The following is a 25,002-nucleotide window of genomic DNA, read 5'->3' as shown; positions in this document are numbered from 1 at the left end:
AAGCATATATAGTTTATATTTTCTGTGGCTTAAATTGTAACAATTTTTCTTCTGAAACACATTTGTGTAGGAATGGATGATTGTACTTTTCAATATAAGTTAGCTTATTGCACTAAGCTCCATATGTCTTGCTGTTACGTTTTGTGATTTCTTGGATGTAAGACTTTATTATTTCCTCCATGTCACCATTTATTTTGTCAGTTATTGGTGTAGCTAATTATTTTTAAAGGTCACAAAAATGCAGTAGTAGGGATGTGGTGAAAGACAGATGTATATCTTTATGCTACAAGTTGATGTCTTTTGAAACGAAGATGAGGGTACTGGTTGTCAAATAAATTCCTCTGCATCTTTATTTTGTTCCAAACATGACAACCATGGAAATTTGACATCAAATCCATTCTCTGCTCAAAGAATCACACCCACTGCCTCTCATTCACTTCTAGTGACAATTCAAGTCCGAGAAATAGTCTTTAAGGTCCCCATGAATAGAGACCTGACTATTTCTGAAGTATCTGCTATGCTATAGCTCAGTGAGACAGCTGTTCTCTTTAAATGCTAATAACACGGCTTATATATGATACAGCAAGGTATAGTAGTGTCTTTTGCAGAAGATGCAGTAATTCCTGACAAAGGAGTTGGATCAGAACAAAAGACCCCTTTGCTGATCTCCATCTCTAAGTCATATCTGTATAATTATATTTGTTTGCACAATCACTTAAAAGTGTCTGTGTTACATGCATTGTGGATGGATTTTTAATCTTAATTCCTGACCTTTTTTTTACATCTTACCATTGTCAAGTGGTGGCAGTAGCCTGTAATGCTGCCAGCCTGACGGATGCCAGGATGCACAGAAAATGTTTTCATGCTGATTTTAACTAGCTTGCATCACAGCTACTGCTCTCAGCCATGTCTTTAACTTCATGATCAGTCACTGTCAGGGTATGTTTTTCTCCTGTGTGCACGTTACTGATTTCATCATAGCCTGTTTAAGAATACAAACTGTATATGCAATCGCTTTTTGCCTTGACTGTGTGTCATGACATCAACATTTTTGGACTCAAAAAAGAAATGTAGTTGGGACAGTGGCGTTATCAATATATTTTGACAGTTTTCATGGTTTTTATGACAAAATCCTTGAGGAACAATAGAAATTATATTTCCCCTTTATGTTACAATTGAGTCAAAAGTGTAGCTGCTTCTCAATATTGATCGAGTAGTAGATGACTTAGTGTCTTTTCCTGGCTTCTTTCATAATTTGCAGGACATTGAGTGGAAAGCCTCAGTGACCAGTGCTATTTCATTTACATTACTAATAAGTATATTTTCTCAAATGACCATTTCCACTGAATGGGAGGAAGAACAAACTCTTTCAACCCTAATCACATCTTCCTTTCAATCTGCAATGTCAAGCTAGCTTGGGCTCTAATGCCCTAGTTCAACTTTATGCTTGTGTGCTGTTAATTTTTTTTCTTCTGTTTAACTTGCATAAATTCCTTAAGAACATATTTTCCCTTCCTTTTATTTAAGAGCTTGTTTCTTCTTTTAACCTTTTATAGAAAAACTCAAAGGGTGATGCATTTTTAAGTTCCAAGGGGATTATTACAGTTAAGTCTCCTCAACATTACTGTCTGCAGCATGCTAGTGCAGGGCTCATGTATGTCTGTTAGGCAGCAAGCAGCCTCATTTAAGCTATACAGGTCTCCATTACTTTCCTCTTGAAGTTGTAAAAACCTTTTTTGAGGTATCCATGGTGGGTCTTACAGGGAAGAGAGTGCAAGAGCCCAAACAGAAGGATGATGATGATATCTAGAATTTGCCACTTGTTGCAGCCCAGGAAAAGAGCCTGCAGATCCAGAGCAGTGGCAGGTGGAAATATCTGGATTACATCTGGTGAAGAAGTGTAGAAGTGGTGTGTTTGTGCGTAGGAAGAATAAAACAATGTGTTTTGCAGGGCAAAATATCTTGCTAAAGCTTTGAGAGCACTTCCTGTGCTTTTGGGATGTGCATCTTCTGCACTACCCAGGGGATCTTTTTTATTGTATGTTGTAGAATCGTGATACTTGCTTTGTTGAGACCCTGTAAAAAACACCAAATTGCACCCAAGATAGATTGGTTTAAAAGGGGTTTAAAAGATGAGGTCCGAGGAATGAAATAGATTTCACGTTTTTTAGGACTTCATCATTGTCCGTGAAAGTAATTTATTCAGCACATTATTATTCCTATTGCTGAAGGAAATTGCAGGATGCTTCTTTACAAGTATTTCTAAAATGTAATGAATTTTAAATGCATTATCCAGGTTTGAGCTATCTAGGGATCTTTGAACTAGGTGGGTTTCTGAAAACAAGTGCTACTTATGCAAATAAACATAGAGTGTTTTTAAGTAAAACTTGAAAATAAAGCTCAATGATGAGGTAGCCTATCCGTGAAGGTCTATACTGAATCTAGTCAGCTAGCTTATAAAAAAAAAAAAAGTTTATTATTGGAATTTGTCATTTAAGCTTTGCCCACAATATTTTACAAAAGTAATTAGGATAATTAATGAGGAATTTCCATCAATAAAATATGCAAAGACTTTTTTGTTTCATTCGCTGTGATGGATAAAGGGGAGTAAGTGTTCAGGAGCATAGTCGGAAATAAAGACTCCATATGCCTGCCTTTTTACTGGAAGCTGTACTGAGGAGTCTGTTCTTTTAACTAGTATTTCATCTTTCTAAATTACTTTTTTTACTACAATATTGTAGTGAATCACCTCTCTGTTTAGTCTTTGTTGTCTGCTTACAGATTCTTTATTTTTTTCTGCAAATCCTTCTCCTCCTTCCACTTTAAAATTCATAATTAGTGAATTCATAATTAGTGCAATTAGTGGCAACAATCATGTGCTTCAATCTTTCCTAGATATTGAAATTAAAGAATTAGAAACATAAAAAATGTATTTGCTGTTTTTGCTTAGTGTTTAATTTGACTTAATCTTCTTCGTTTAACTCTTAACAGCAGAATGTGACAAAAATCACACATTAATTCCCAGACCTAAGTTAATTTAAATGGTTGTATAATGAACTAGGCAAACTTCCCTATGAAGATGTTCACTCAATATTTACTGAGAACTACAGTACAACGCAACCCATTTTTAACATTATGTTAAAATTTAAATAGCATTTTTCTCCTATAATAAACAAGTAGCCTCTTAAACTTTTTAAAATATAAAATAAAAACTTATTGGGAGCATTAACAGTAAAAATAGCCATTTAAAAAAGAGAGCTATGTAATAAAACACCAATTTGGGCATGCACTGTAGCCATACATTTGAATATTTACTTAGATTTCTCAGGGCAGTACTGAATCACAACCAGCTCCTGACTAGTGTGCCTGGCTTGGAAGAAGAGTTCTTTGGCATTTAGTATAGATTTTATTCAAAATATTTTTGAAGTATGTTTTTACTTGACAGCACATTGAGTTGACCATATGTGCGAATGCAAATAGTTACTTTAGCCCAGTGTGTCTTCCTTGGAGAATTTCACTTGTGTGAAATTCCTCAGAAGCAGATAGCGTTTTTAAAAGTAGCCTGATTCTGACATCTTAATTCACTGATTAAAGCATTGAATAATACAAATTACAGCAAGCTACGAAGAGAGGCTGCTAACATTTTTATGTCTTTAGAGATGCATTGTTGCTTCCACGGGAAAGAAGTGGACAGTAAAATTAAAATTTGCTTATGTAAATAACCTTTGTTCTTTATAATTTAATGTAGTTTTTTTATTATGTTGAGCGTTGGAGACAAAGTGCACTAACAAAGCCTCATCCCATTCCACTTGAGCAAATCTTGCATAGTGCCCTGTGAGTCCTGTTGTGGGTGCTGATGTTCAACTGTTGTTCACATATCCATGTAGCTGACTGACTACAGTCCTTCCCATGCTACTTTACACTGAAGCTGAGACTATCACTTCATCCTTTTTTGCCTTCCTTCCTTTCTTCCACCATCTTTCTCCACCAAAAACACAAGATGTTTCTCTCCCTTTCGCGTTTCTCTCCCATCCCGTGCCCGGTCGGCTCGGCCTCGCTGCCTTTGCTTGGCTTCCCGGCCGCTACAATGTCAAAGTCAAAAATCCGCCGGTGCTCCATGCAACCTTGCGCTGCCTGCATCTGATCTCATTCCCCTGCATCCCCCAACTCGCATTCCACATTCCTCACAGTCCTCTGACTTTATTGCTCCTTTTGTCTGCCTTTCACGCACTCATTTTTGCACTGTCTTTCATGCTGCCTATGTGCCTGGAACAGTCTTTAGCATCTCAGCCAATTTGCAGCTTTGCATAAATTATATTTAATAATAAGACTAACAAAAGTTCATTATCTACATTATTTCAATTAACTTTGTACCTGCAGAAGCAGAAAACAGCCTGAGGGAAACTACTGTTAAACTTTGTTGTGGTTCTTTGTTGGGAGTCAAAGATACAGATTCAGGCCTGGCAGTACTTTGATGATTCAGCATAATATTTTATTTATCTTTTAATGATTTGATAGATGAGAGCTTTTTTTGCCAGTAGATTTCAGATTTTCTGTTTCAGGCATTAGACAGTAGCTACTTGTTCTGCATAACTGAAAGCAGCAGCAGATGATCACCACTTCATTACAGGGTACAGACAACTTGCCCTGTGATCCATTTTACCTCGTTTTCTCCCTGCTAAGATGGGTGTGGAAGGGCTTTGAATGTTGGATTAACTTTATATCTACAAGCAGAGCCTCTCTTTGGTGTTTAACTAAACCTTTTAAAACTAAGTACTTGAAAATATAGCTATAAAGCTCTATCATCTAAAATTAGTGAAAGAGTACAAATCTGTGTGTAGTGGGTGGATGTTCTCATTGTGCTGGCTACGTAAATGTCTGGGATTTTTTTAAAAACAACTTTTATTTTTTTACATCCCTTCCAACACCAGTGAAAATGAGCTGAAGGTAAAACATCCTATTGCTTCTTCAGCATCAATCTGTAGGTTCAAGGCAAGGCATTTTAAGGGGTACCTCGTAGTTTTGCACATGAAATCTCATCTGAAGATTCAGTGGTTTTGATTTAAGTGATTGTAATGATATTTTCAACAGCCGAACTGCCAAAGCAAAAAGCTCTGCATTTAATTTGCTTGAAGATGCTGTGGTATATTCTGAAAATGATAATCTGGAGGGAGGCTGCCATAGTAATGTGCTGGGCACCGTGGCATCCGAGCGGGATGAAAAGAAAGTCTGGGCTGCACAAAGACAAGAGCAGCAATTAGTATTTCTAACTGATCAAAGGTGGGTGACCAGAAAGTTTGCCAATAAATGCAGTTCTGTGGATGGCCCTGGAAGTTCGATTTTCCACAGATTTAAACAGATTTCAGTCCTATCAGTGTAGTGTGAATTTGTAAATGGAAGTCTCCCTTTATGGCACTAACTGAAACTTGCTGGCTGCAAGAGAGGAGCTGCATGTTTTTATTTCTCTGCCTCAGTGAAGAAGCAATTTATGGTGATGCTTTATGAGAGTCTTTACAACTTTTTCCTCCTTGCAGAGTTTAAACTGAAATTAAAATAGTAAATAAAGTAAATTCAATTGGCAAATATTCTTAGTTTGTAAAACTTTGCCACTCTGCAGTTTTAATACTCTATTAATTATCAAATTCAGTTAAATAACTGTAAGAAAGCAAGCTTATTTTATCCTTTAATAATTGATTGTGGCTTGTTGTTTGAAAGAGGAGCGTTCTGGCGCGAATTCAAAACCCAGAGATGATTTTATTTTTTTTAAACTCGAGCAGTTTGTTTAATCAAACATGACTCAAATAAGTTTTACGTGGTACCCCAGCGGCGCGGGCCCGTCTATCACAACTAGTTTATTCTGTGACGAGTTGCTCAACAGATGTCATTCTGGTAGAATAATGCAGCAAAATACTTGTGCGTTGGCTAAAATTACTTCAACTTTGATCACTTTTGTTCAGCACATCAGTCTGGCATTGTGCTTTATACCAACATAACACTATACCCCGAGCATGCCTTTCAAGCTTAGAATAGCAGAGGAATGTTATTGAATTCAGAGCAGTTACAGATGAGTTAATGAAAGAAGGGAAATACTGTTTTTTTCATAATGCCTTCTTGTTGTACTTGGGAATTAAAGTGGAATCTGAGGAATGTGACTCCTGTGTTATTTATTTTTACTTCTGAAGGCTTTTTGAAAACAATATTATGTGCCTCTATTGAGCCCAGGTTTCTGTAAGTGTTTTGCTTGGTATTTCAAAGTAGCTAGCTTTAGAATTTTATATTCTGAAAATAATATTAATAAGCCTTTTTTTTTTTGAAGTGCAATTGAAGAACAACTATCCCACAAAAGACAATTTATCCTGGTATTTAATGCTAGAAAAATAAAATAGCAAGGACCGTGTTCCTGTGATCACAGATTAGCATTGTTACATTCTGATGGGATGTTGTGGGGTCAGTCCTGAGTAATGACATCTCTTTACCTTGATACCCCTGCGAAACGAACACGGCACAGCAGGCGAGCTCCTTGTTAAGCAGCAGTGAAGAAAAGCTGTTTGTTTTAAACAGTGGGAGTGAGATCATATACCCGATTCTATAGACTCCTGCCTTCCATAGTTCCATTTTTCACAGGTGCGAATGTTTGTATGGATAGATATTTGAAATGAATCGAAACCAGTGTTTTTAATAATTAAGGTACGTTTTTGCCTTTTTTATTTTAAAGCATGCTTAAATATCAGGAAGCAATGATAGGAAGGGCACTTTAATTGCTAGTAATTATTTCAGCAGACTGTATCTAAAACAAAATCATGTTCTTTCAGGTTTTAATAAAAATATAGTTTAAAAAAAAAAAAAAGTATAATTACCAGATCAGACTCTGTGCAAAGCCTCCTAGACAAAACCAATATTAATACAAAGTTTGTAGAATATACATTTTATGTACAGTTAAGAAAAAAAAATCTTAATTATTTCTTAAACAAACTATGAATTCAGAGTTGAGCTGAAAATTAAAACCAAGTGTACGTTGTGATACAGAAATGTCCAGATAAGGCCTCCATGCCATCTGAGCTTTGCCCTATAGTGACATGTAGAAACATCCAGTTGTAGTGTATCTCACTGCTAGTTTATAATTGCAGTGATTGTTTCCTACTGATCTGCTAAGAATAGATAAAGCTTTATGCTGATATCTATAGCTTTGAGTGGATAGTATTGAATTTACTTAACTCTCTAGCCAGGTTAACACTAATAATTCATATTCCCATGGCAATACATTGAATCTGTGCAGAAGCGTGGAGCATCGTTCCACTGTTTTGCTTTGAAGTCCTCAGTAATATTTGTTAGCAGAGTCATGCAGCAGTGCCACAGGAGTCTTGTGGAAAACGTTTGTGAGCACGAGTATGCATGTAAATCCCTGTCTGCTCCTTCCATGTAGGCTGTTTATAATGATGAAAATAATTCTTTTAGCATTTAATTTCTGGAGGTGTATCCGTTATCCCTGTACTGGTAAACCTGCACTACATACAAAGTGTGAAAGAAAGAGTGTCCGTGCAGTGTTCCTCTCCAAAGGTGATGCTGAGGAAAAGAGATTTGGTGCTGACGATTTCATTATGCAAATACAGTTTCTAGATTAAATTTACTGCCAGATTTTGCACTCTATTAAAAATAAATGCTAGATTAAATACAAAACCCTCAGTTCTACACTAGTGATGAAGCTATAGCAAATAACTGGTTAATAGGATCAAATTATATAAAATGTCTGCTATAGTAGGTTGGCTTTTTATTGCATTATCTCTATTAGGATGATAGGTTAGAATCTACTTTGATTCATTAAGAATCAAATTAGAATTAAGAAAATTTATAACTATATTGATTACACTAATATTTCTTTTTTTGGCAAAGACTTTGACCGTCTCCTCAAACTTACACCAAGTGCGCATTGTGCTCCAAGGCAGAGGCTGTTGTTAATGTGCTAAAAGCAAGGCACATGCTAGTTCAAAGACCTTTTATTGGTTCTCGGGTTAGATTAGCAATACTTCTCAGCAGAAGTTAAAATACAACTAATTTCTGGTTCTATCCAGTTGACAGGCAAAAACAAAAACAAACTCGGGACATCAAAGGATAACACAGCCTGGATATTTGCTTGTTGTTTAAGTTGTTAGTAAAAAGTGTTAAATCTTACTGTTTGAGGAAGTTTTTCAGGACTAATATGAATGGTTGAGATCTGCACTTGGAAACCAAAGAGCTGAGACCCCTGAAGATATCAGAGTCATATATGCAGATGTAGTAGATTTCTAGAAACAAATCCAAAGCTGCTATTTCTCACTATTGGTGTCTTATTTTCATATTTAACGTTAGCACTTTATTTATGGATCCCATTTAAGAAATGTGTGCAAAAAGAGTTATATTTCTCATTGCACTACATGCGCCATGAACTTAAATGTTTTAGGGGAAATAAGAATAGGTGACCTAGCAAAAACTGTAACAGAATTTGTGTTATTGTCTTATCTACCCTTTTGGTTTGATATATTGTTTTTTTTGCTTCAGGAATGTGTATTATGAAAAGTTCAATGCATTTGTGATGTTCTATAATTCATCATTTATAATGATTCACAGCTAATGTATTGTTTTCCTCTAACAGTCTATCGAGTTTATTCTTGCTGAAGGCAAGAACTGTGCTCCCCCTGTATTGTGTATAACCCTCTGGAAAAGATCTGAGTCTTTGAGTGTGGAAGTGCTTGTTTTCCAATAAGTAAATGGGAGAAAAAAAGCAAAATAAAACCCTTGAGATTGAGATGAAAATAATGCAGCGTGGCTGTATGCAGTTGTGATTATGTGCTTTGTTCTGTACCAGTTCTGATTTTATTTTTATTTTGTTACAGGTAAAGCGGAACGTGTATGACCTAACGAGTATTCCTGTTCGTCACCAGTTGTGGGAGGGCTGGCCTCCTTCTGCTACAGATGACTCAGTGAGTAACTCTGCTTCTTATTTCATTTTTTAAACAAGAAGAGCTGATTTTCACTTGTTTTTATAGTCAGAGTTGCCCAATAACTTTTTTTTTGTCCTGTATGCTGTAATTTAAGATAATTATTACCTATATTTCAGAGCTTTATCTTGACTGACACAGATACTAATATATTGGTTTACTGAAGCCCACAGTTCCATGGAAGTTATTGATACATATCGAATTCGGCACATGTTGTAGACTAGCAGCACACAGTGTTCCTAGAGAGAAGCGAAGTTGCACAACATTTTGAAAGCTGAAGAGGGCTGTTGCAGTGCTTGAACATTAAGAGAGCATCCTGTTTTTTTGATGCATCCTGAGGACACATCTATACTTTCCTCGATTGTGTTTGAGGCTTCAGGTCACTGGTACACTTAAGCCTGGGCCTGATGAGGCGGGCAGCTGTTCATGTTGCAATCAGCTTCACTTGCTTTTAGGGTTTGCACTTTGATTCTTGAAGAAATCAAGATAAAAATTTGCAATTTTACCTCATTTTGAAATAGTAAATACACTGTACATAATGCATATCAGTTTTCAAGCCTATTCTGACAGTTTTAATATTACATTATGTTGAAATATTGAAAGTATTGGAAGATATTTAGAAATTAATCTTTTAGATCAGTATGTACACTTGATAATGGAATCAGCTAGCTGTGAATTGTTTACAAATTCATGAAATTGTGAGGCTTATCTGTAGAATTCTGTCTCCTCGCATGATTGACCCCACAGTATATTTTATGGTATCTCTTTCACTTTTGCTTGGACAATTCTCTGGTATTATATTCCTAATGTCAGTAATACCTACCTTTAAAAAAAAAAAAAAAAAGTAATAATAAAGGAGACCAAGAGGCAGAAATAATAATACAATTATGTTGTACGTAACTTTTGTGGAAGTGACCTACAGAGAATAATAAGTATTTCTACTTTCACTTAAACTAAGTGAATTCTACTTTCACTTAAACTAAGGGTTGAGTTTGTGTTTTCTATGAAGTGCAGATGGAGTGGAGAACGGCTTTTTCTTTATCTTCAGTGTATTACTTTGCTGTTAGTTTCTGCTCCCATCCTTATAAAAGGAAGAATTGCTGTTCATGATGAATTTGTTTCTCTTTCGGCTCTAGGTATAAAAATTTATGCCAATCTGCCCCCTCTCAAAAAAAAAAAAAAGGCAAAGAAGCAAAGGCTGTTTGATTGCCTACACTTGTGGTAGTGTTTACAGAAACAGTAAAGTTTGAAAGAGGTGGATAAATCTGTTCATTCAGATCTGTTCTATTCAAGAGCATGTTGGAGACTATAGATACAAGATATGAAATAACAGCATGGTGTCGTGTGGTGATTAGTCTTTGAAATGTGGATCCTTTTTTAACATTTTATTAGTTTACAGACTAGAAATGGAATAGAATTGGAACTGTTTTATTGGAACCAAGCTATTAATCTGTTTTCCCACAGCTCTTAAGAAAAACAAGATAAACGGAGGGAAAACCCTTCTTTTGAGTAGGATCCCTCACATATGTAAAACCCATAAATCTGTTTTAAGTCTGGTTCTACGAGTGACATTGTTGCAGGTGATTTTTTTCCCTTTTCATCTTTAATGAAACTGGTGAATATGGAGTCATCTGCTCCAAAGCAGGAGAGTCCTCAAAGCTCCCAGCTTGAGTCTGCTGCAGCTGAGACTTGTCAGCTGTGTAAACAGATTTGAATGTGTTACCAACCAAAATATAATTAATTTCTGTCTAAAATTAGAGGCCATAACTTAATATTTATAGAGATTTAACGTTAGCAGTGATTATTTGAATATTTCTCCTTTGCAAAGTAGAAATATTTAAGTAATAATTACTTCAGTGTTAAGTAATGATCTCTTCAGTGCAGTGTAAGATGTTTTTAATCACTTATGCTGTATTGAGTTTTCCTGTGTGCTGTTTAGTATGAGAGTTTAGCAGTTTAGGTGCAGTTAAAGAGTTAAGGACAGACTTGATTAAAATACTTTTTCATTTACATTTTATGCAGCATAAGAAATACTTTGTAATACCACAGGAGGCTTTTTCAGTGCAGTTCTCGTTAACCTTTGCCTTAGCAAACAGGACAACTAAATAGACTTCACATAATTGGATTCCTGTAGCATCTTGAGTCTCTTATGAACCTGACAGACTGCAGTCTTCTGACACTACCAGGAAATTTAGTGGAGTCAATAGTCATTTAAAACATTGTTGCTTCATCTCCCCTCAGAGTTAAGATATGTTCACTGCTTGTTGCTCTGTTTAATGAAATATGGGTTACTGTGTGAATTGTGAATAACTCTTTCAGTTATTTTTTGCATACTTCCACCAGGGAAATGTAGGTACCGAAACCTTCGCAGGTAGGAGGGTGTTTCTGTGTTGTGAGGTTTAGCTTTGAGAAACAAAATCTGCTATCTCGAAGTCTTATCTTACCATTCAGCAAGAACATATTCCTGGTTTTTTCTGTACCTGAACAAGTTTAGTGTCATGAACGATAACTCTTCTCATTAAAGTTCCAACAATGTAAATGTCTGAGTTATAAATCATTCTTTTTTAACAAATTTACTCAATTACTTTAATTAATATTAAAGACTTAATTTATCTATTTTGGGGTATAAGCCATCAACTGATATAATAAAGTCTTGAAAGTTATGCTAGAAAATTAGAAATTAATAATAGTTTGTTTTACATAGGTTTGTTGTTTGTTCTCTATTTTTATTTTGAGTATCATAATCACCTAAACACTGCTGACCCTGTAAGAAGAAAAACAAGCCAGAATAATTTACTAGAATTTGTAAAATGTATTTTGTATACAGGCTGAACTTCTAAAATCTGCTGGTAATTATTGTCATTGCCAAGGGCAATGACTGAGCTTTAAATACATTAAGAAAAGCAGAGATGGGTAGGTGGTGTTTTAGTTACAGTTTTTATAAGGGAGCATTATGGTTTTATTTACCTATAAACAGATGATTTTTTGCATATTAGCTTTACCCATGTATATTTGAGCTAAAACTTCCCCCTGCCCTGAAGCCAGCGAGCTCTTCCACTTATTTCAGTAGGATGAGGTTTTGCCCCTAGTGTTCTGTGGTTTTGTGAGCCTGGAACACCAGTGCATCGAGTGTGGGCAGCAGAAGCAGCACATCTTCCCTTCTTGGTATTTAAGCTGGGCCTTTTTCTATCTATTTCTAATCTATTATCTATATCATTGTTTTAAGTCATTTCAATGCAGCAAATGAGAAACACTTATTAATAAAAGTAATGATAATTACCTAGTCACGGTGGAATTTACTTCTGCATGGAAAATGTTTAAAATCCTTAGAATGAGTCCAAGGGAGGAGAAAAGAGAGACAAGGATGGAAGATGAAGTGCCCTGAGCTGCTTCTGCTGCAGAGCTGGTGCTGAGGACTTGATGCAGTTTAAGGGATGGTTAATCTAGACCTACTGTTCTCATTCTGCACATTCTCTTCCTGTCAAGAAACCAGTGGGTCCTCATTTGGCAGAAGAAAGACTAGAGCTGCAGATTCCCGTGAGGGAGAAGCAGGTTTGATTGCACAGCCGCCGTGCTGCCACGTAGCAGCCCCATGTCATGGCTTTAGCTACAGACATGTTGGGGGTCCACATGGTCCCCGGTGACCTGAAACTCTGTGGTGGCATAACTGGTGTCCCCTAGCTGAATTTCATCAAGATTTCTGGCTTATAGTCCAAACTCTTTGATTATTAGTATACTATTATGTTGTTATTATCATCACATTTATGTGCAATCTAGCTTAGTGCTGGGGTTGTATTTAGCTATTTAGCTATTTCACTGTATTTAGCTATTTGACTGGTGAGTACTAAGTGCAGTCTGTTTGTGCAGATAGAAATAGGAATTAAAAACGCTGACAAATAGTATTCTGGTACATTATAAATTTTGGACGATCTCCAAATTTTGGAGGGTTTGATTTATGACATCTGAATATTTAGTATTTGGAGTGTGTGTGTGTAAGTGTTCCTGAAACTCTTCTGCTTTGTAGAGAATACTAAGTCTAGCTCTACTTGAAATTCCAATTCCTCCTTTAATTGTGAGTAACTGTGGTCATAATGGGAAAGTCCTATAGAAATTAGCTCTTTCTTAGTGTGTTCTGTGGTTAATGACATTGCCCAAAGAACTCTGCACAGTGCAGCAGGACACATAGTATGCTATGTATTTAGCAAAATATTTGATAGCAAAATATCAAGAAATTGATTATCTTTGGTATCATAACTAAAGATTAGCAAATGTGTTATTACTCAAGTAAATGTGTATTACTCAAGTCCTTACTCAAGGATTTTCTGCTAAACCAGAATAAGCAGGAACTTTATGAAGTAATAGCTGGTTTGAGTGATAGTTTGTGCAAGCCTGCAGTGTAAATGGGAATTGCTTGTCTACAGCGATACGATGGATGGAGGGTTCCCCTCTGACCTGTTGGGTCTCTTGAGGCTTGTTCTAGTGAACTTTCTATTGCCATGAACCATGTGTGCCAGCCTACTTGAGGGAAAAGTACAATTTGAGCACAATTCCCTTGCCATGTCCTGTTCTCACTTTTCTTCTTCTAAGGATGTCATTTTTGGATGGTGGGCACTGCCAAAATGAACTCAATGGAAGGGACTCACAGCTGGTGCTTTCACTGTGGTGGTCAGACTGTGCCCAGGAGCCGTGTTAGCTGGACAACCGTGGCCCAAGAAACATCCTCCCTCTCTGTCCCAGGCTGGGGGTTTCCACAGTGACCTCATTACTCTGGTTTGCTCCTGTGGGCACGGAAAAATCAACACCACTTCCTGTTGGCTTTAAGCATTGAACACAACTGAAAGCTGAGGGCTGTTAGGCCCTTGCTGTGACGTGCAAACCATGAGTCCCTCCAACATCCACAGTCGCCAGTCCTGCTGCCCTTGGTCATTGGGTTACTTAGAGGGAATCAATAGCTGGCCAGCCTTTGGCCACTCTCTCGGCAGCTTGGGCCTGTCCTCAGTGATCTCTGCTCTTAGCAAAGAGTCCCCCTGGCTAAAGGGCTGCCTCTACTAAATACCCACCATCGATAACCAAATCAATGTTGCTGCCTCTCCTGCCATTGCTTCATGACAGCACTCGCAGGCGAAGCCTCTCCTTGTGTCTCCATTTTTAATAAGCCTCTACAAGACAGATTTGGTGGAAATTGCTCATCTCGTTGGTGGGAGCATCTCCGTCCTTTGTGGTGCATTTGCTGACAGTAGCGATCAACGCAGATCGTGGCGCTTTTTTACACTTTTATTACGTTCAAAGCAGCGATTTGAATGGTGTGGATTCAGATGTATAAAAGAGATAAAATTACCGACAGCTTTGAGTGGCAGTTACACATCAAACCTCGCGGGGGTTTGACAGACAACGAATATCGTTATTAGATGCTTTTTCCATAATTGCTGACATTTATCCAGTGTTTCACAGTATTTGCTAATGTATTAATGCAGTCAATCTTTGAGAGGCTGCACATGCCTTTTTAGCCCTGGCTTTTATGGGATTCTTAAATTCATAGACCCGCCGATACTTATTCCCTGCTGGTTGCCGTAGTGACAGAGCTCAGAGATAAGCCAAGACAGAGCCCTTTTGTGATTGCTTTTCAGGTGACATTCAGCGGCAGCTTGAGTAGAGTGTCCTTTTATAGTTCCTGTAATTCAGAAAATGATAACAGCTTTCTGCTGCTTAGGAGAGAGGGCTCTCGCCTGCTCCCGGCGGGATTTCGGCTCGCTCGCGCGCCTTCATACCCACGCCGGCCTGATAAAGTTCTTATTATTGGGGAGATTTCAAAGTGCAGGGGATTGAATTAATTACAGTGGGCTGTAAAAATTCGAGGCGGCTACTGCGAATGAAACTTTAAAGCCCTGGTACATGTTCCCAGGCACACAAGTTAAATCCAAAACATTTTAAGCAACGAGACAGTATTAATTGCAGAGACTCAGTTAATTAACCCAGATACTAGTTTGGTGGTCTTGAAATGCCAACTAGTTCAAAAGCAATCTGTAAGTATATATTGGTTATTGCTTTGTTTCTAGAATTAGTTAATAAATGCAATTAGAATGATAATTTTGGGAAGGAATTTTATTCATTTGGATTTTTTCTCAAAGTAGATACAGGCCTTTCTTTGCATAAATACACGCATTTTACAATGGTTCACTGAAAGCCAGAATCATTCATCTGTGTGATAAACTTCCTAGAATTATAACATGGAATTTTACATCCAGAAGGCACATCTCAAATATTGTTTCAGGGTGTAAGCAGGCTAATAGTCCCAAATTGCATTAGAAAGAGAGAAAACCTAAGTTTACCAAGCTGCTGAAAAATGAAAATGCAAGCTAAATAAATCTGCTGTATATACGTGGTCTGAAGTCTTTTTGCTGAAACAAATGATTTTGCAAAATGCAAATATTTAAGTTGCATCTACAGGGTAATTTTTGGTATAGTGAATACGTTTTTTAAAATTAAATATCATGAAGTATTTCATTTGCAGGTAGCCTGGATATCCTCACAATGATGTAGTGATTTAATTCAGAGCACGCATTCTAGATTTTCTTACCAGTTCTTTAAAATACATACATTTTTTCCTAAAAGAGGAAATTCTAGAACAATTTTTACATTATAACATAGTTTTCTTTTTCTTAGTTTCTAGTAATCTCATTTTTTTTTTTGCTGAAGATACGATCAGAATATTATTAACGTGGTATCAAAGTCAGATTTTTCTGGTTCATGACTGTCTTCTAGATTTTTGTTTTATTTATTTACCCCCATGTATTCTGTGGAGTGTTTTTGGTGGTTGTTGTTGACGGTGGGTTTTATTTTTTTTACATTTTTTTTTTCTTTTTAAATTCAGGTCAGTCAGTCTCTTTGAGGCAGGAATTTAGAATGACTCCTGCTTTGAGCCCACCAACTCAAATGTTGTGTTTGAGGGAGAGTACAACCTTGTAATTCAGTGCTGCATCTTCAGAGCACAAACACAGTAGGAAAGAAAATAGGATTAGAACAAGCTTCTACCTTTGCAGATCTATCCTCTTCTCTTTAGCATGACTTACCTCTGTAAAGGATGTTCATCTCAAATACCTCCTATGATTCTGAGATACTCTTGTTCAGAGCTAGTTTAGGTATCTCCAGCCCCAATGGCATTATTCAGATAGATATACCCAAAATATTTTATTACCTGCATGGAAAATGAGTAGCGTACAGACTTGTAGTCTTTTGGGTAACTGCATGGGGACTAATTGGTAAATAGCTGTGTCCTTGATTTCTTCAAGGTGGTTTACAAGTCTTAATTCAAACAGTTCATTACTATTTTGTTACTGAAAATGTAACCTAAAATGAATGGATCTCCCAAAGCTGCAAGTTTTATCTTCATTTGGAATTGACTTTGAAGAAGATTCAACTTTGATCTTTTTAACTGTGTGAGGATATGTGTGAAAGTCCTGTGCGTGGGCAGAATAGTCCCCAGGAGCAGAACTGGCTGGGTCTGACAGGCTGAAGTTCTGCTGCAGAGGATCTAGGATCAAGGTGGACATCAAGTGAACACGAAGGAGCAGCAAATCCTTGCAGCAGTGGGAATAAACTGTGTCCTGGGCTGTGGTAGCAGTCGTATAGCAAACTGCTCGAGGAATGTGGTTATTCCCATTCTGCTCAGTGCAGGGAATACTGTGTCTGATTTTGTTCCTGAGAGAGATTACGAAACTGGAGAGAATCCAGCAAATGACCAGGAGGATGGTTGAAGAATTTGACAAATGAAAGTCTGAAGAACTTTGGTTTGTTCATCTTGGAGAGAACTTGAGGAGTCTAATCGTAGACTTACAACATATACAAGGTAGTTTCAGACAAGGTGGAGGTGCTCGCTTCCAAAGGATGCATGATGATGAGACGCAACGGGCACAAGCTTCTTCAGGGGAAATTCTGTCTGGATGCGAGAAAAAATTCTTCGCTATGAGCAAAACTGAGTGTTGGAGTAGTGTGCCCATGAAAGCAGTGGGAATGAGTGAATATCCCCTTGCAGGGAACATTCAGGACTGTTTGAGAGGGCCCTGGATAACCTGGAGATCCTACATGCAGCCAGTTACCACTACTCAAGACTGTTTTCCAGATGCTTGGGAGAATCTTGCTGCTGAGAGATATTCCATCTCTGGATAGAAACTCCAGGTGGAAATTGTGCACTCCTCTGTGCTAGCTGCAGACTGCTTACTTCCATTCTACGTGCAGTTTAATGTGCCAAGTATCAATTTCTTGTAAATTCTGTAGAATTGTGGAGAATAACTGTGCAGTGTTAATAACAGGCACATTCATAAGGACTTGAAAAAAACCAAATTCTTCGCTGATGTAAGACAGCAGTTTGTTCTCTAAGACATGATGTGCTGGTGTTATGATCCCACCTAGATTCTGTCTAGATGCGTGGGGATATCTGCATCAAAGATTTGTTTTTTTTAATGATTTTATATGCCAGTAGCAACAGTAGCAACACTTCTTCCCAGGAATTATTGCGGAGAGAGGTGATTTTCCTGGTGCGGACTGGAGACGGTTCTTGCAGGATCACCAGTTTCTCACTTTCTCTGGAGCACAGTTACAGGTAGTCATCCCTAGTAAACAGTGAAGCAGTTTCTCATTTCCTTCTGCAGACATATAGGCTGTCTATACCCTCCTGACTGCTCCTTTGTGCTGGATGCTCAGCTGTTATCCTGGGCTTTCCTCCAAACCAATTGCATGTTTTGCCTCATAGCAATAGCAACTTGTGTCACGCATCTACATCACTTTTTAACGTGGTTCTCACAGGAGAGTGCTTTTGGCATCGTTTTCAAAGATACACACCCTGAGATATCTCCCATTCAAGAGGCTGGCATGCAGTGTTGCCTTGGCAGTGACAACAGACCCTCTTGGCATATCTGGAAGAGTTTTCAAGTCCTCTTTGCTGAGCTTGTTCTGATGATCTAACAACTCGAGTTATTTGAGTGCCTTGGAGAAGTATATCCATATGTCAGTCTCCTTGATGCATTTCTCCCACTGTCCAGAGTAAACGCATTTCTTTGTTGAAAAAATGCTAATAGCACAATAATATTTTACAAGATATTTCATCTCTGTCAGTAGTTGGTTTGGTCATGGTGACCCTCAGCGAAAGAGGAGACCTGCACATTTCCCACAATTTGAGATTTGGAGATGTTGATACCCGTTTTTGCATCATGATATGGTTTAGTCAACATTTTTCAGTGAATCAGTGATCTTATTTATTAATAGATTTTAGTGCTGGTTCTCTCACCACATAGAATTTTTTTTTTTAAATGATATTTGTTGATAGTAGGCTTGTTGCTTGTCATATTTTCTACTAACACAACTGGAGAGCTTTCCAGCTTTGTGGTTGACATTAAACTGTCAAAAGCTTTCAGAGGGTTTTCTTAAGGTAATGTCAGGATTTTAATTTAAGTCCATTTGTTTCCTTTTATCAAAGGCTCCTTGTTTTAGTCCCAGGCTTCCCTCCACATTGTAGATATCTTAAAGACTTGGTCAGGAAGATTAAACCAGAGGACTGCTTTGTATTGCTCACACTTGTGCATGTTGATAACTGAGGTAGTTTAGTCAGCCTTATTTTTAGGCCATTTGGATCATGAGTTTGGTGAAAATATGGTACAAAATTGCCTTGCATCAGTTTACACTCTACTAGAGTTTAACCTACAACCATACTCTACTAAAAAAGTGTTTTGGTTTTTGCTCTTTTGCTCAAGTAGGCTTGGTTCCTCTTTTTGACACGAGGTAGAGGTTGGTGTTCTTACGCAGTCAAGCAGGAGAGAGACAGAGACTCTTTGAGATTAAGTTAACAGGAATGGCCTTATTTAAGGGCTCTAACTCACCAAGACTAGAATATTCATTGCAGTGTCGAGAAGTTAAAGAGGGGCTACATTTGCCTCGCGTCCTGCTGAGAGAAGCTAGCAAGAGCTATTATCAAAGACTCCTTTTCTCCTCAGTCATTTAATAGTAGCAGCTTCTTTTATTCTCTGCTCTCAGAGAGCAGAATAGGAAGTGATAATCTCCTTGGAATATAGCAGACACCTGTTTGATAAGTGGTAATTACATTATTCCTGGAGGATTATCACAGTGGTGCTTACTTCTTTTGTAATGAAGCTCTTCTATATAAGCAGACCAAAGCTTCACTAGAAGGTGCATGAAAATCCATTGCCATAGATTGAAGGTGTTTGGGACTCTGTAAACAGAGTTTCAATTTAAGTAAATGTAGTTTCATTCTAAGTAAATGTATGGTAAGTGAACTTGCCTTGTACAGCAAATGAAAGCAGTATAAAACTACAGCATCATTCTTACTGTGCTGTGTGTGAGAATAGGTTTGCTCTTGCCAGAGTTTTATTTAGCTTTTGTTCTAACTGTATGCAGAGCCTAATAGAGCATTCTTAAATGCTTCTTCTAACAAAATTATTGTTTAAATAATATTAAATTAATACATAGATAAATTAAAATGTCCAAAATGGATCCAGTTGGATCCAATGGATCCAGACCATTCCGATGGAACCAGGATATTTTTTTCAAGTCCAATAGACTAGTGATAAAATGCAGGACTAACAACTGTTTGATGATAAATCTATTTTAGACAGGTACCAAATGCAAGAAGAACTAAAGTTTTCAATAAAAGTTGTTGGATTTAATTCCTTTTTTTAAATGTTCTTATGCCCAGTGGTCAAAACGCAGATTTGCAGCTTGGCAAATTTTCCATGTGGCATTTAATAAAACAGTGCACTTAAGCAACTCAGTCTTCTCGTTTCTAAGAGGAACCCTGGGATTTAATACTAAACTTTCATAAAAAGTAAAGTAACTACATGCCTTCTGCTGGATTTTGTTAGAAATTGGCTACCTCTTTCCTGCTGGATGTCTGAGAAATCCCAATCTAAAATGTGGGAGGGATTTGTTATTTAAGTTCTTTGAGGTTTCTGAATATTTATAAATAATTTTTAAAAAATCATTTATGTCCTTAATGTTTTACTGCCCTCACTTGTAACAATTTTAGAGGAACAAAGTGCATTCAATGCATAGCCATAGTGAATGAATAAAACTGATGCATCTGCACCAGCACAGCAACTTAAGGCTTATTTATGGGTACTGAAAGCATATGCGGTTATTCAACTTACTAACATTTCCAGTTTTGACCTTTTTACTTTAATTGAGTAGGCTGTATGTGCAGTTCCTTTAATCCTGCTGGTGCAAAGAAATAAAGGCCTTTTCATACATTCTAGGTGAAGGAAGCAGAGAAAATAAGAAACAGACACCCTTTTCAGAAGGTCATTTTTAGAAATCAGTCACACCATGTTTTCAAAAGGCTAACACTACAAAAATGGGATTCCTCGAGCAGCGATAGCCAGGAAGAAGAGGCAGCACAAAAAGCCTATCAGTGTTTGCACCATTTATTGGAAGCAGTGTTGCTGGCACAACTGCTTGATCTCTGCCAAGGAATTATATAGTGTTGGAAACATATCCAGATGCTCTTCTGTGTGCCATCCAAAGCACTGTATGATGCTGGGAAGTAAATGGCATCCCACCATAGTCCAGAAATGTGCCAAGTGGTTGGCTGATACTCTTTGTGAATGCAAAACAGTTCCCGAGATGTATCTGTGAATGTCTGCGCTCAGTTGTGATCAGGGCGATTCGAATCAATTGGTGTTTTATACCATTGCTTATTATTTCATTTGGCAGCTCTTCTTTATCTTAAAAATCTGTCTGTTTAACAACTTTGTATCTCCTCTGAATAGTGAAAAACAGTGGGACGATTTGTGATCAGACCTAACAGAAGTGTTATTCTTATACTCTCCTCCATGGCAATTATCTATTTGCTTGAAGAAAACAGCAGAAATGTAATAGACACTTCTTTCTGCGCAGAAGTCAGCAAGTGAAACGGGACAATCTTGTTACCCGGATTTCAGCATTTAAGCTGTGAAGAATTTTGAGGAAAGGAGACTTAAGGACGGATTTTCCTAGTTTAGTATCTTTTGCAGTTACAAGAACATGATACCACTTCTGTATCAGCTGAATTTTGCGTGGTCACAGGCAGATTGTCCAAAGTAAGAGTAAGTGGCATCTTAAAATACCATAATACAACTGAGGAGCTTGTGGTAATGGTCCTCAGAGAGGTAAGAAATCAGTGGATGCTGATGCTGATGTTTTCCTGCATTTCCAGGTACCAGAAGGATTCTCAGCACTTTTCTTATAGACTTTTTCTTTTGTTTGGCACAATCCTGCTCTCATTTAGCGAATCGAAATGGGCATATGTGCCTTGACTCCTGGTGTTCTCTGTCACCCAAAGGCGGCCGTGCTCGTTTGGTCCACACTGAGAAAAGATTCGGGAATCCCGGTTTATTGATGAGTAATACTGTATTTATCTTAGGTCTTGTTTCGGTGAAAGAATATTTATTTTCAGTGCCTGAGACATTCAGGAGCACACAGTGAGTTATGATCTGTCCTGGGCGTGTAGGCTTTGCAGATCAATGCTCATTCACACAGGTGTGCTTATTAATAAATTCGCTTAACCGATTTACATGAGTAAGTTTTAATCACTGAGTAATTAGTGAAAGCATAGCCGAGGAACTGGAAATTTGAGAAATGTGTCATTATTTGCATATCAGTATAAAGCAATTACTAAATTAAGGAGTGCACGTTGTGACAAACACGAAGCTCCTTTACTGTTGCTTTGTCAGTGCACATTAACATCAACTTGATGTGAAAGCCTGGCTTTCTCTGCATGAACGAAAAATCCTAAGGCAGAAGTACACAATGAATCACCCAGAGTTTGGAGGCTAACGTGCTGAATTGCCTTGGGGTTCAGAGCGAGGGAAGAAAAAACTGATGTAAAAGACCATTGAGAAAACGTATCAGTGGAAAGTAATTAACTCAAGATCCACAATTAGCCCCATGGTCCATACTTAACTGTGTTCCAGGTCTTTCAGCATTTATTTAATTCTGTTACCCTGTGTTTCAAGTAGCTGCGAATGCCTTGGCAGATTTTCCATCCTTTTTAATATTTACAGGTTTTGTCTAACAAGAATACACTCTGGAAGTGATCCTGGGTATTTGTTTCAATCTCTCAAATATATCACTTTCTTATTAGAATCTGTTGTATGAGCAAATATTATTTCTCTGATGTTTCTTTTAAATATATTTGAGGCTTGAAGCAACATTAAGTACTACTGTATCTGTTCTCTTGCTTTGATTCCTGATCTTGCCTAGCTAGGCTTAATCAAATCAGCTAAATAATCAAAATGAGGGACCGTTTTCTCTTATATTTGGCTGGCAAATGAGATTGGTAGACTTGCCAGCAACCCAACTGGTGGTTTAGCAGTAACCTTAACAAAAGCTGGAATGTGGGAGCACCCAGCGTGCCAGGGCTGGGTGCTCGGGGAGGAACGGGCAGAGTTTTGCTTTAAGTCTCCAGAAACTCTTGATCATGTTTTATGAAATCTGCTTTATCCTGCTCCACTGTCCTTCTTCTGGATCCATGGCACAATGATATTAATACTGTGCCATTGATTCCTCTTTCCTTGCACCCTTGTGTGATCTCTATCCATCAGCAACATCCAGATCATCTTCTCTGCTAAGGAGCTCCCACGGTTTTGCCTTTGCAGTGGGTGAGGAGGGATGAGATAGCTGCCTTTGGTGTGCAGCCCTTCGGAATAAACCTCAGGAGAAATTTGGAAAAATAAGACTAGCAATCTCTCAATGCTAACCTAGGGCATTATCTCTCTTTTTTTTTTTTTTTTTTTTTTTTTTTTTTTTTTTTTTTTTTTTTTTTTTTTTTTTTTTTTTTTTTTTTAATTTGTTAATATTTGAGATCCTCTTTTCAGTTCAGCTCCCTTGGCCTCTCTGTTTTAACAGTGTAGCATTCCTTCCTTATTATAATCTTCACCACAGTGAAGAGCTCAACCCTGGGAACACCACTAAAATCCCTGGAATGGATTTCCTACAACCTGCGTCGACAGGTTTAAATTACGTACTCTGACACTGTTCTTGTGGCAGGATTAGAAACTTTTTTTTTCTTCTTTTCCCAAGTGAAACCTGCGATCAGTAATTGTCACCGCGCGCCGATACGACGCTAATTGGAAGTGACATGTCCAAACTGGCCCTAGTAACACGAAGAAACCTAACAGGTGTGAGGGGTGGATCTTCCCATGGGCCCTGCTGAACTTCTAACAGGAGAAAGAGGAGAAAAAGTGAAATGAACCTTGAATAAGGCTGTCAGCAGTAATTATCTCAACAACACTTTGTGAGGAGTTCGAATGAGCACTGCTGATTTATAACCTGAACATACTCCACCCTACAGATTATTTTTTTTTCATCCAGTTAGTGTTCAAAATGAAACCTTGAATACCTGTCGAGGCTGCTGCGGTATTAAAGATGCAGAATAAGAATGAAGTTGTTTTCCAGAGTTGAAGTTGATTGTAAGGGCTGCCAGATTCTTTTTTTTCTTCTTAACACTTCTGTTTGTTTTTAAATTTGTGCCATAATTGTAGTAAAAGGAAACCTAGAGAATACTTGGCTTTTTTTTTGCAGCTAATGCTACTTGATGTAAAAAGATAAAGTGGTTAACTGGGAATTACATCCACTTATTGTTGTTCAAGGATGGATAAGGGTTGATGTTGTAGACAGGCTTTAAGTGATTTTTCTTTTTTTTTTTAATTATATACCATACTTCAGACTATGTGTTTAATAAGGTACTGCTATTGAAGAGAAATGTTTGGTTCTGTACAGTAAATTTTTCTGGTCACAAACCACAACCTTCAGTTTTAAAAATTTCAGAATATTCATAGACATATTTTAATGCAATTTCAGTTGTTTGCTCCCTGTTGGTATGAAAATGCTTGCTTTCTACATACAGTGTATTTTGGTATGAAAAGAAGTAATTTATTAGCTTCAAGAGAAGAGCAAATCAAAAGCTAAACTTTAATTGTCAGAAATTCTTAACCCATCCAAACTTAAGACATTGCTTTTAGACTTGACTGTGCATTAGTTCTCAAATCCTGTATCCTATTGACTTTGCAAAATCATGTGCTGAAAACAAGATTTTTTTTTAAATCCATAATTAGTGTTAAATGATGGGGTTTGAAAAGTGCTGAACGCCTCTTTGTTCCCAGGGGGTTTAGTGAGGGTTTGCCTGAGCACCGTGGGCTGCCCACGCGCTGTTCGTAGTGCCTGGTTCAGCCAGAGCCGTGGTGAGAACAACCTCATGCCAAAGCAGGGTCCTTGTGGAAGCCCTCGGCATATTTAATCTCAGAAAATAGAGGTTATACAAAAGCGAAGCAGCAAGTGGGGGTATCCTCGGTGGTGTGGAGCTCAGTGGCTGAGCTCCTCTGCCGCATACGCTGTGACCTGGCTCAGTGTCACCTGGCTCTGATGGTGAGCAGCCACCAAGGAGCAGTGAGCAGCAAGCAGCCTGACTTATTTTCCATGTGTTTTGAATCACTTGTTTGATAATTTGGGGTCTTTCTGCAGTGTAAAAGTAGGTGGAATGGGCCTGTAATTCCCTAGTTCACCCTCAGACTGTGATTTGGCCTCTCTTAAAGACGTCACGTCTGAGAACTAGGTCTGTGCCTTGACCTAGCACTGCTGGAAGAATATTTCCAATTTCCCCTTCTGTGTAGCTAAAATAGTGGTCTTTCTGAACAGGGAACTTAGTTCATCTAATGAGGAGAGAGAAAGAGAGGACATCTTGTTAGACTCGGAGAAAAGAATGGGTTTGAATTTCTTGGAGATCCATCCATCGAAAGGAAGGGATGAGCAATGATGAATATGCCTTGCAGACATCTAGACTGAAATCTGTCTAGACCAAAAAGCAAGAGAGTATCTTGCCTAGTACAGTTTTACATACTCTGATTGAAAGGACAGAATAAACTGAAGCTGGAGGTAGGAAAAAAACTTATTTTCAGAGCCCTGCTCTTCAACTGAGAAAATCTAGAAAGACAAAGAATTGTTTAATCTCGTTTATGAAGTGACTGTTCTTGGTGCACAAGAAAGA

General features: G+C 37.8%; 1 protein-coding gene across 1 annotated transcript in view; it reads left to right on the top strand.

Annotated features, from left to right (window-relative positions):
* FAF1 (Fas associated factor 1) overlaps positions 1-25,002 on the top strand; it is a 129,907-nt gene that overhangs the window by 47,297 nt on the left and 57,608 nt on the right. Inside the window, exon 8 of the mRNA XM_026053884.1 lies at positions 8,871-8,957. Coding sequence (XP_025909669.1) covers positions 8,871-8,957 — 87 coding nt within the window. The remainder of the gene's footprint in view (positions 1-8,870; positions 8,958-25,002) is intronic.

The sequence above is a fragment of the Nothoprocta perdicaria genome, unplaced genomic scaffold, assembly GCF_003342845.1.
Source record: "Nothoprocta perdicaria isolate Ctin4 unplaced genomic scaffold, notPer1 scaffold_0, whole genome shotgun sequence".
In the NCBI taxonomy this organism is placed as follows: domain Eukaryota; kingdom Metazoa; phylum Chordata; class Aves; order Tinamiformes; family Tinamidae; genus Nothoprocta; species Nothoprocta perdicaria.
This window is presented reverse-complemented; position numbering and strand designations above follow the sequence as displayed.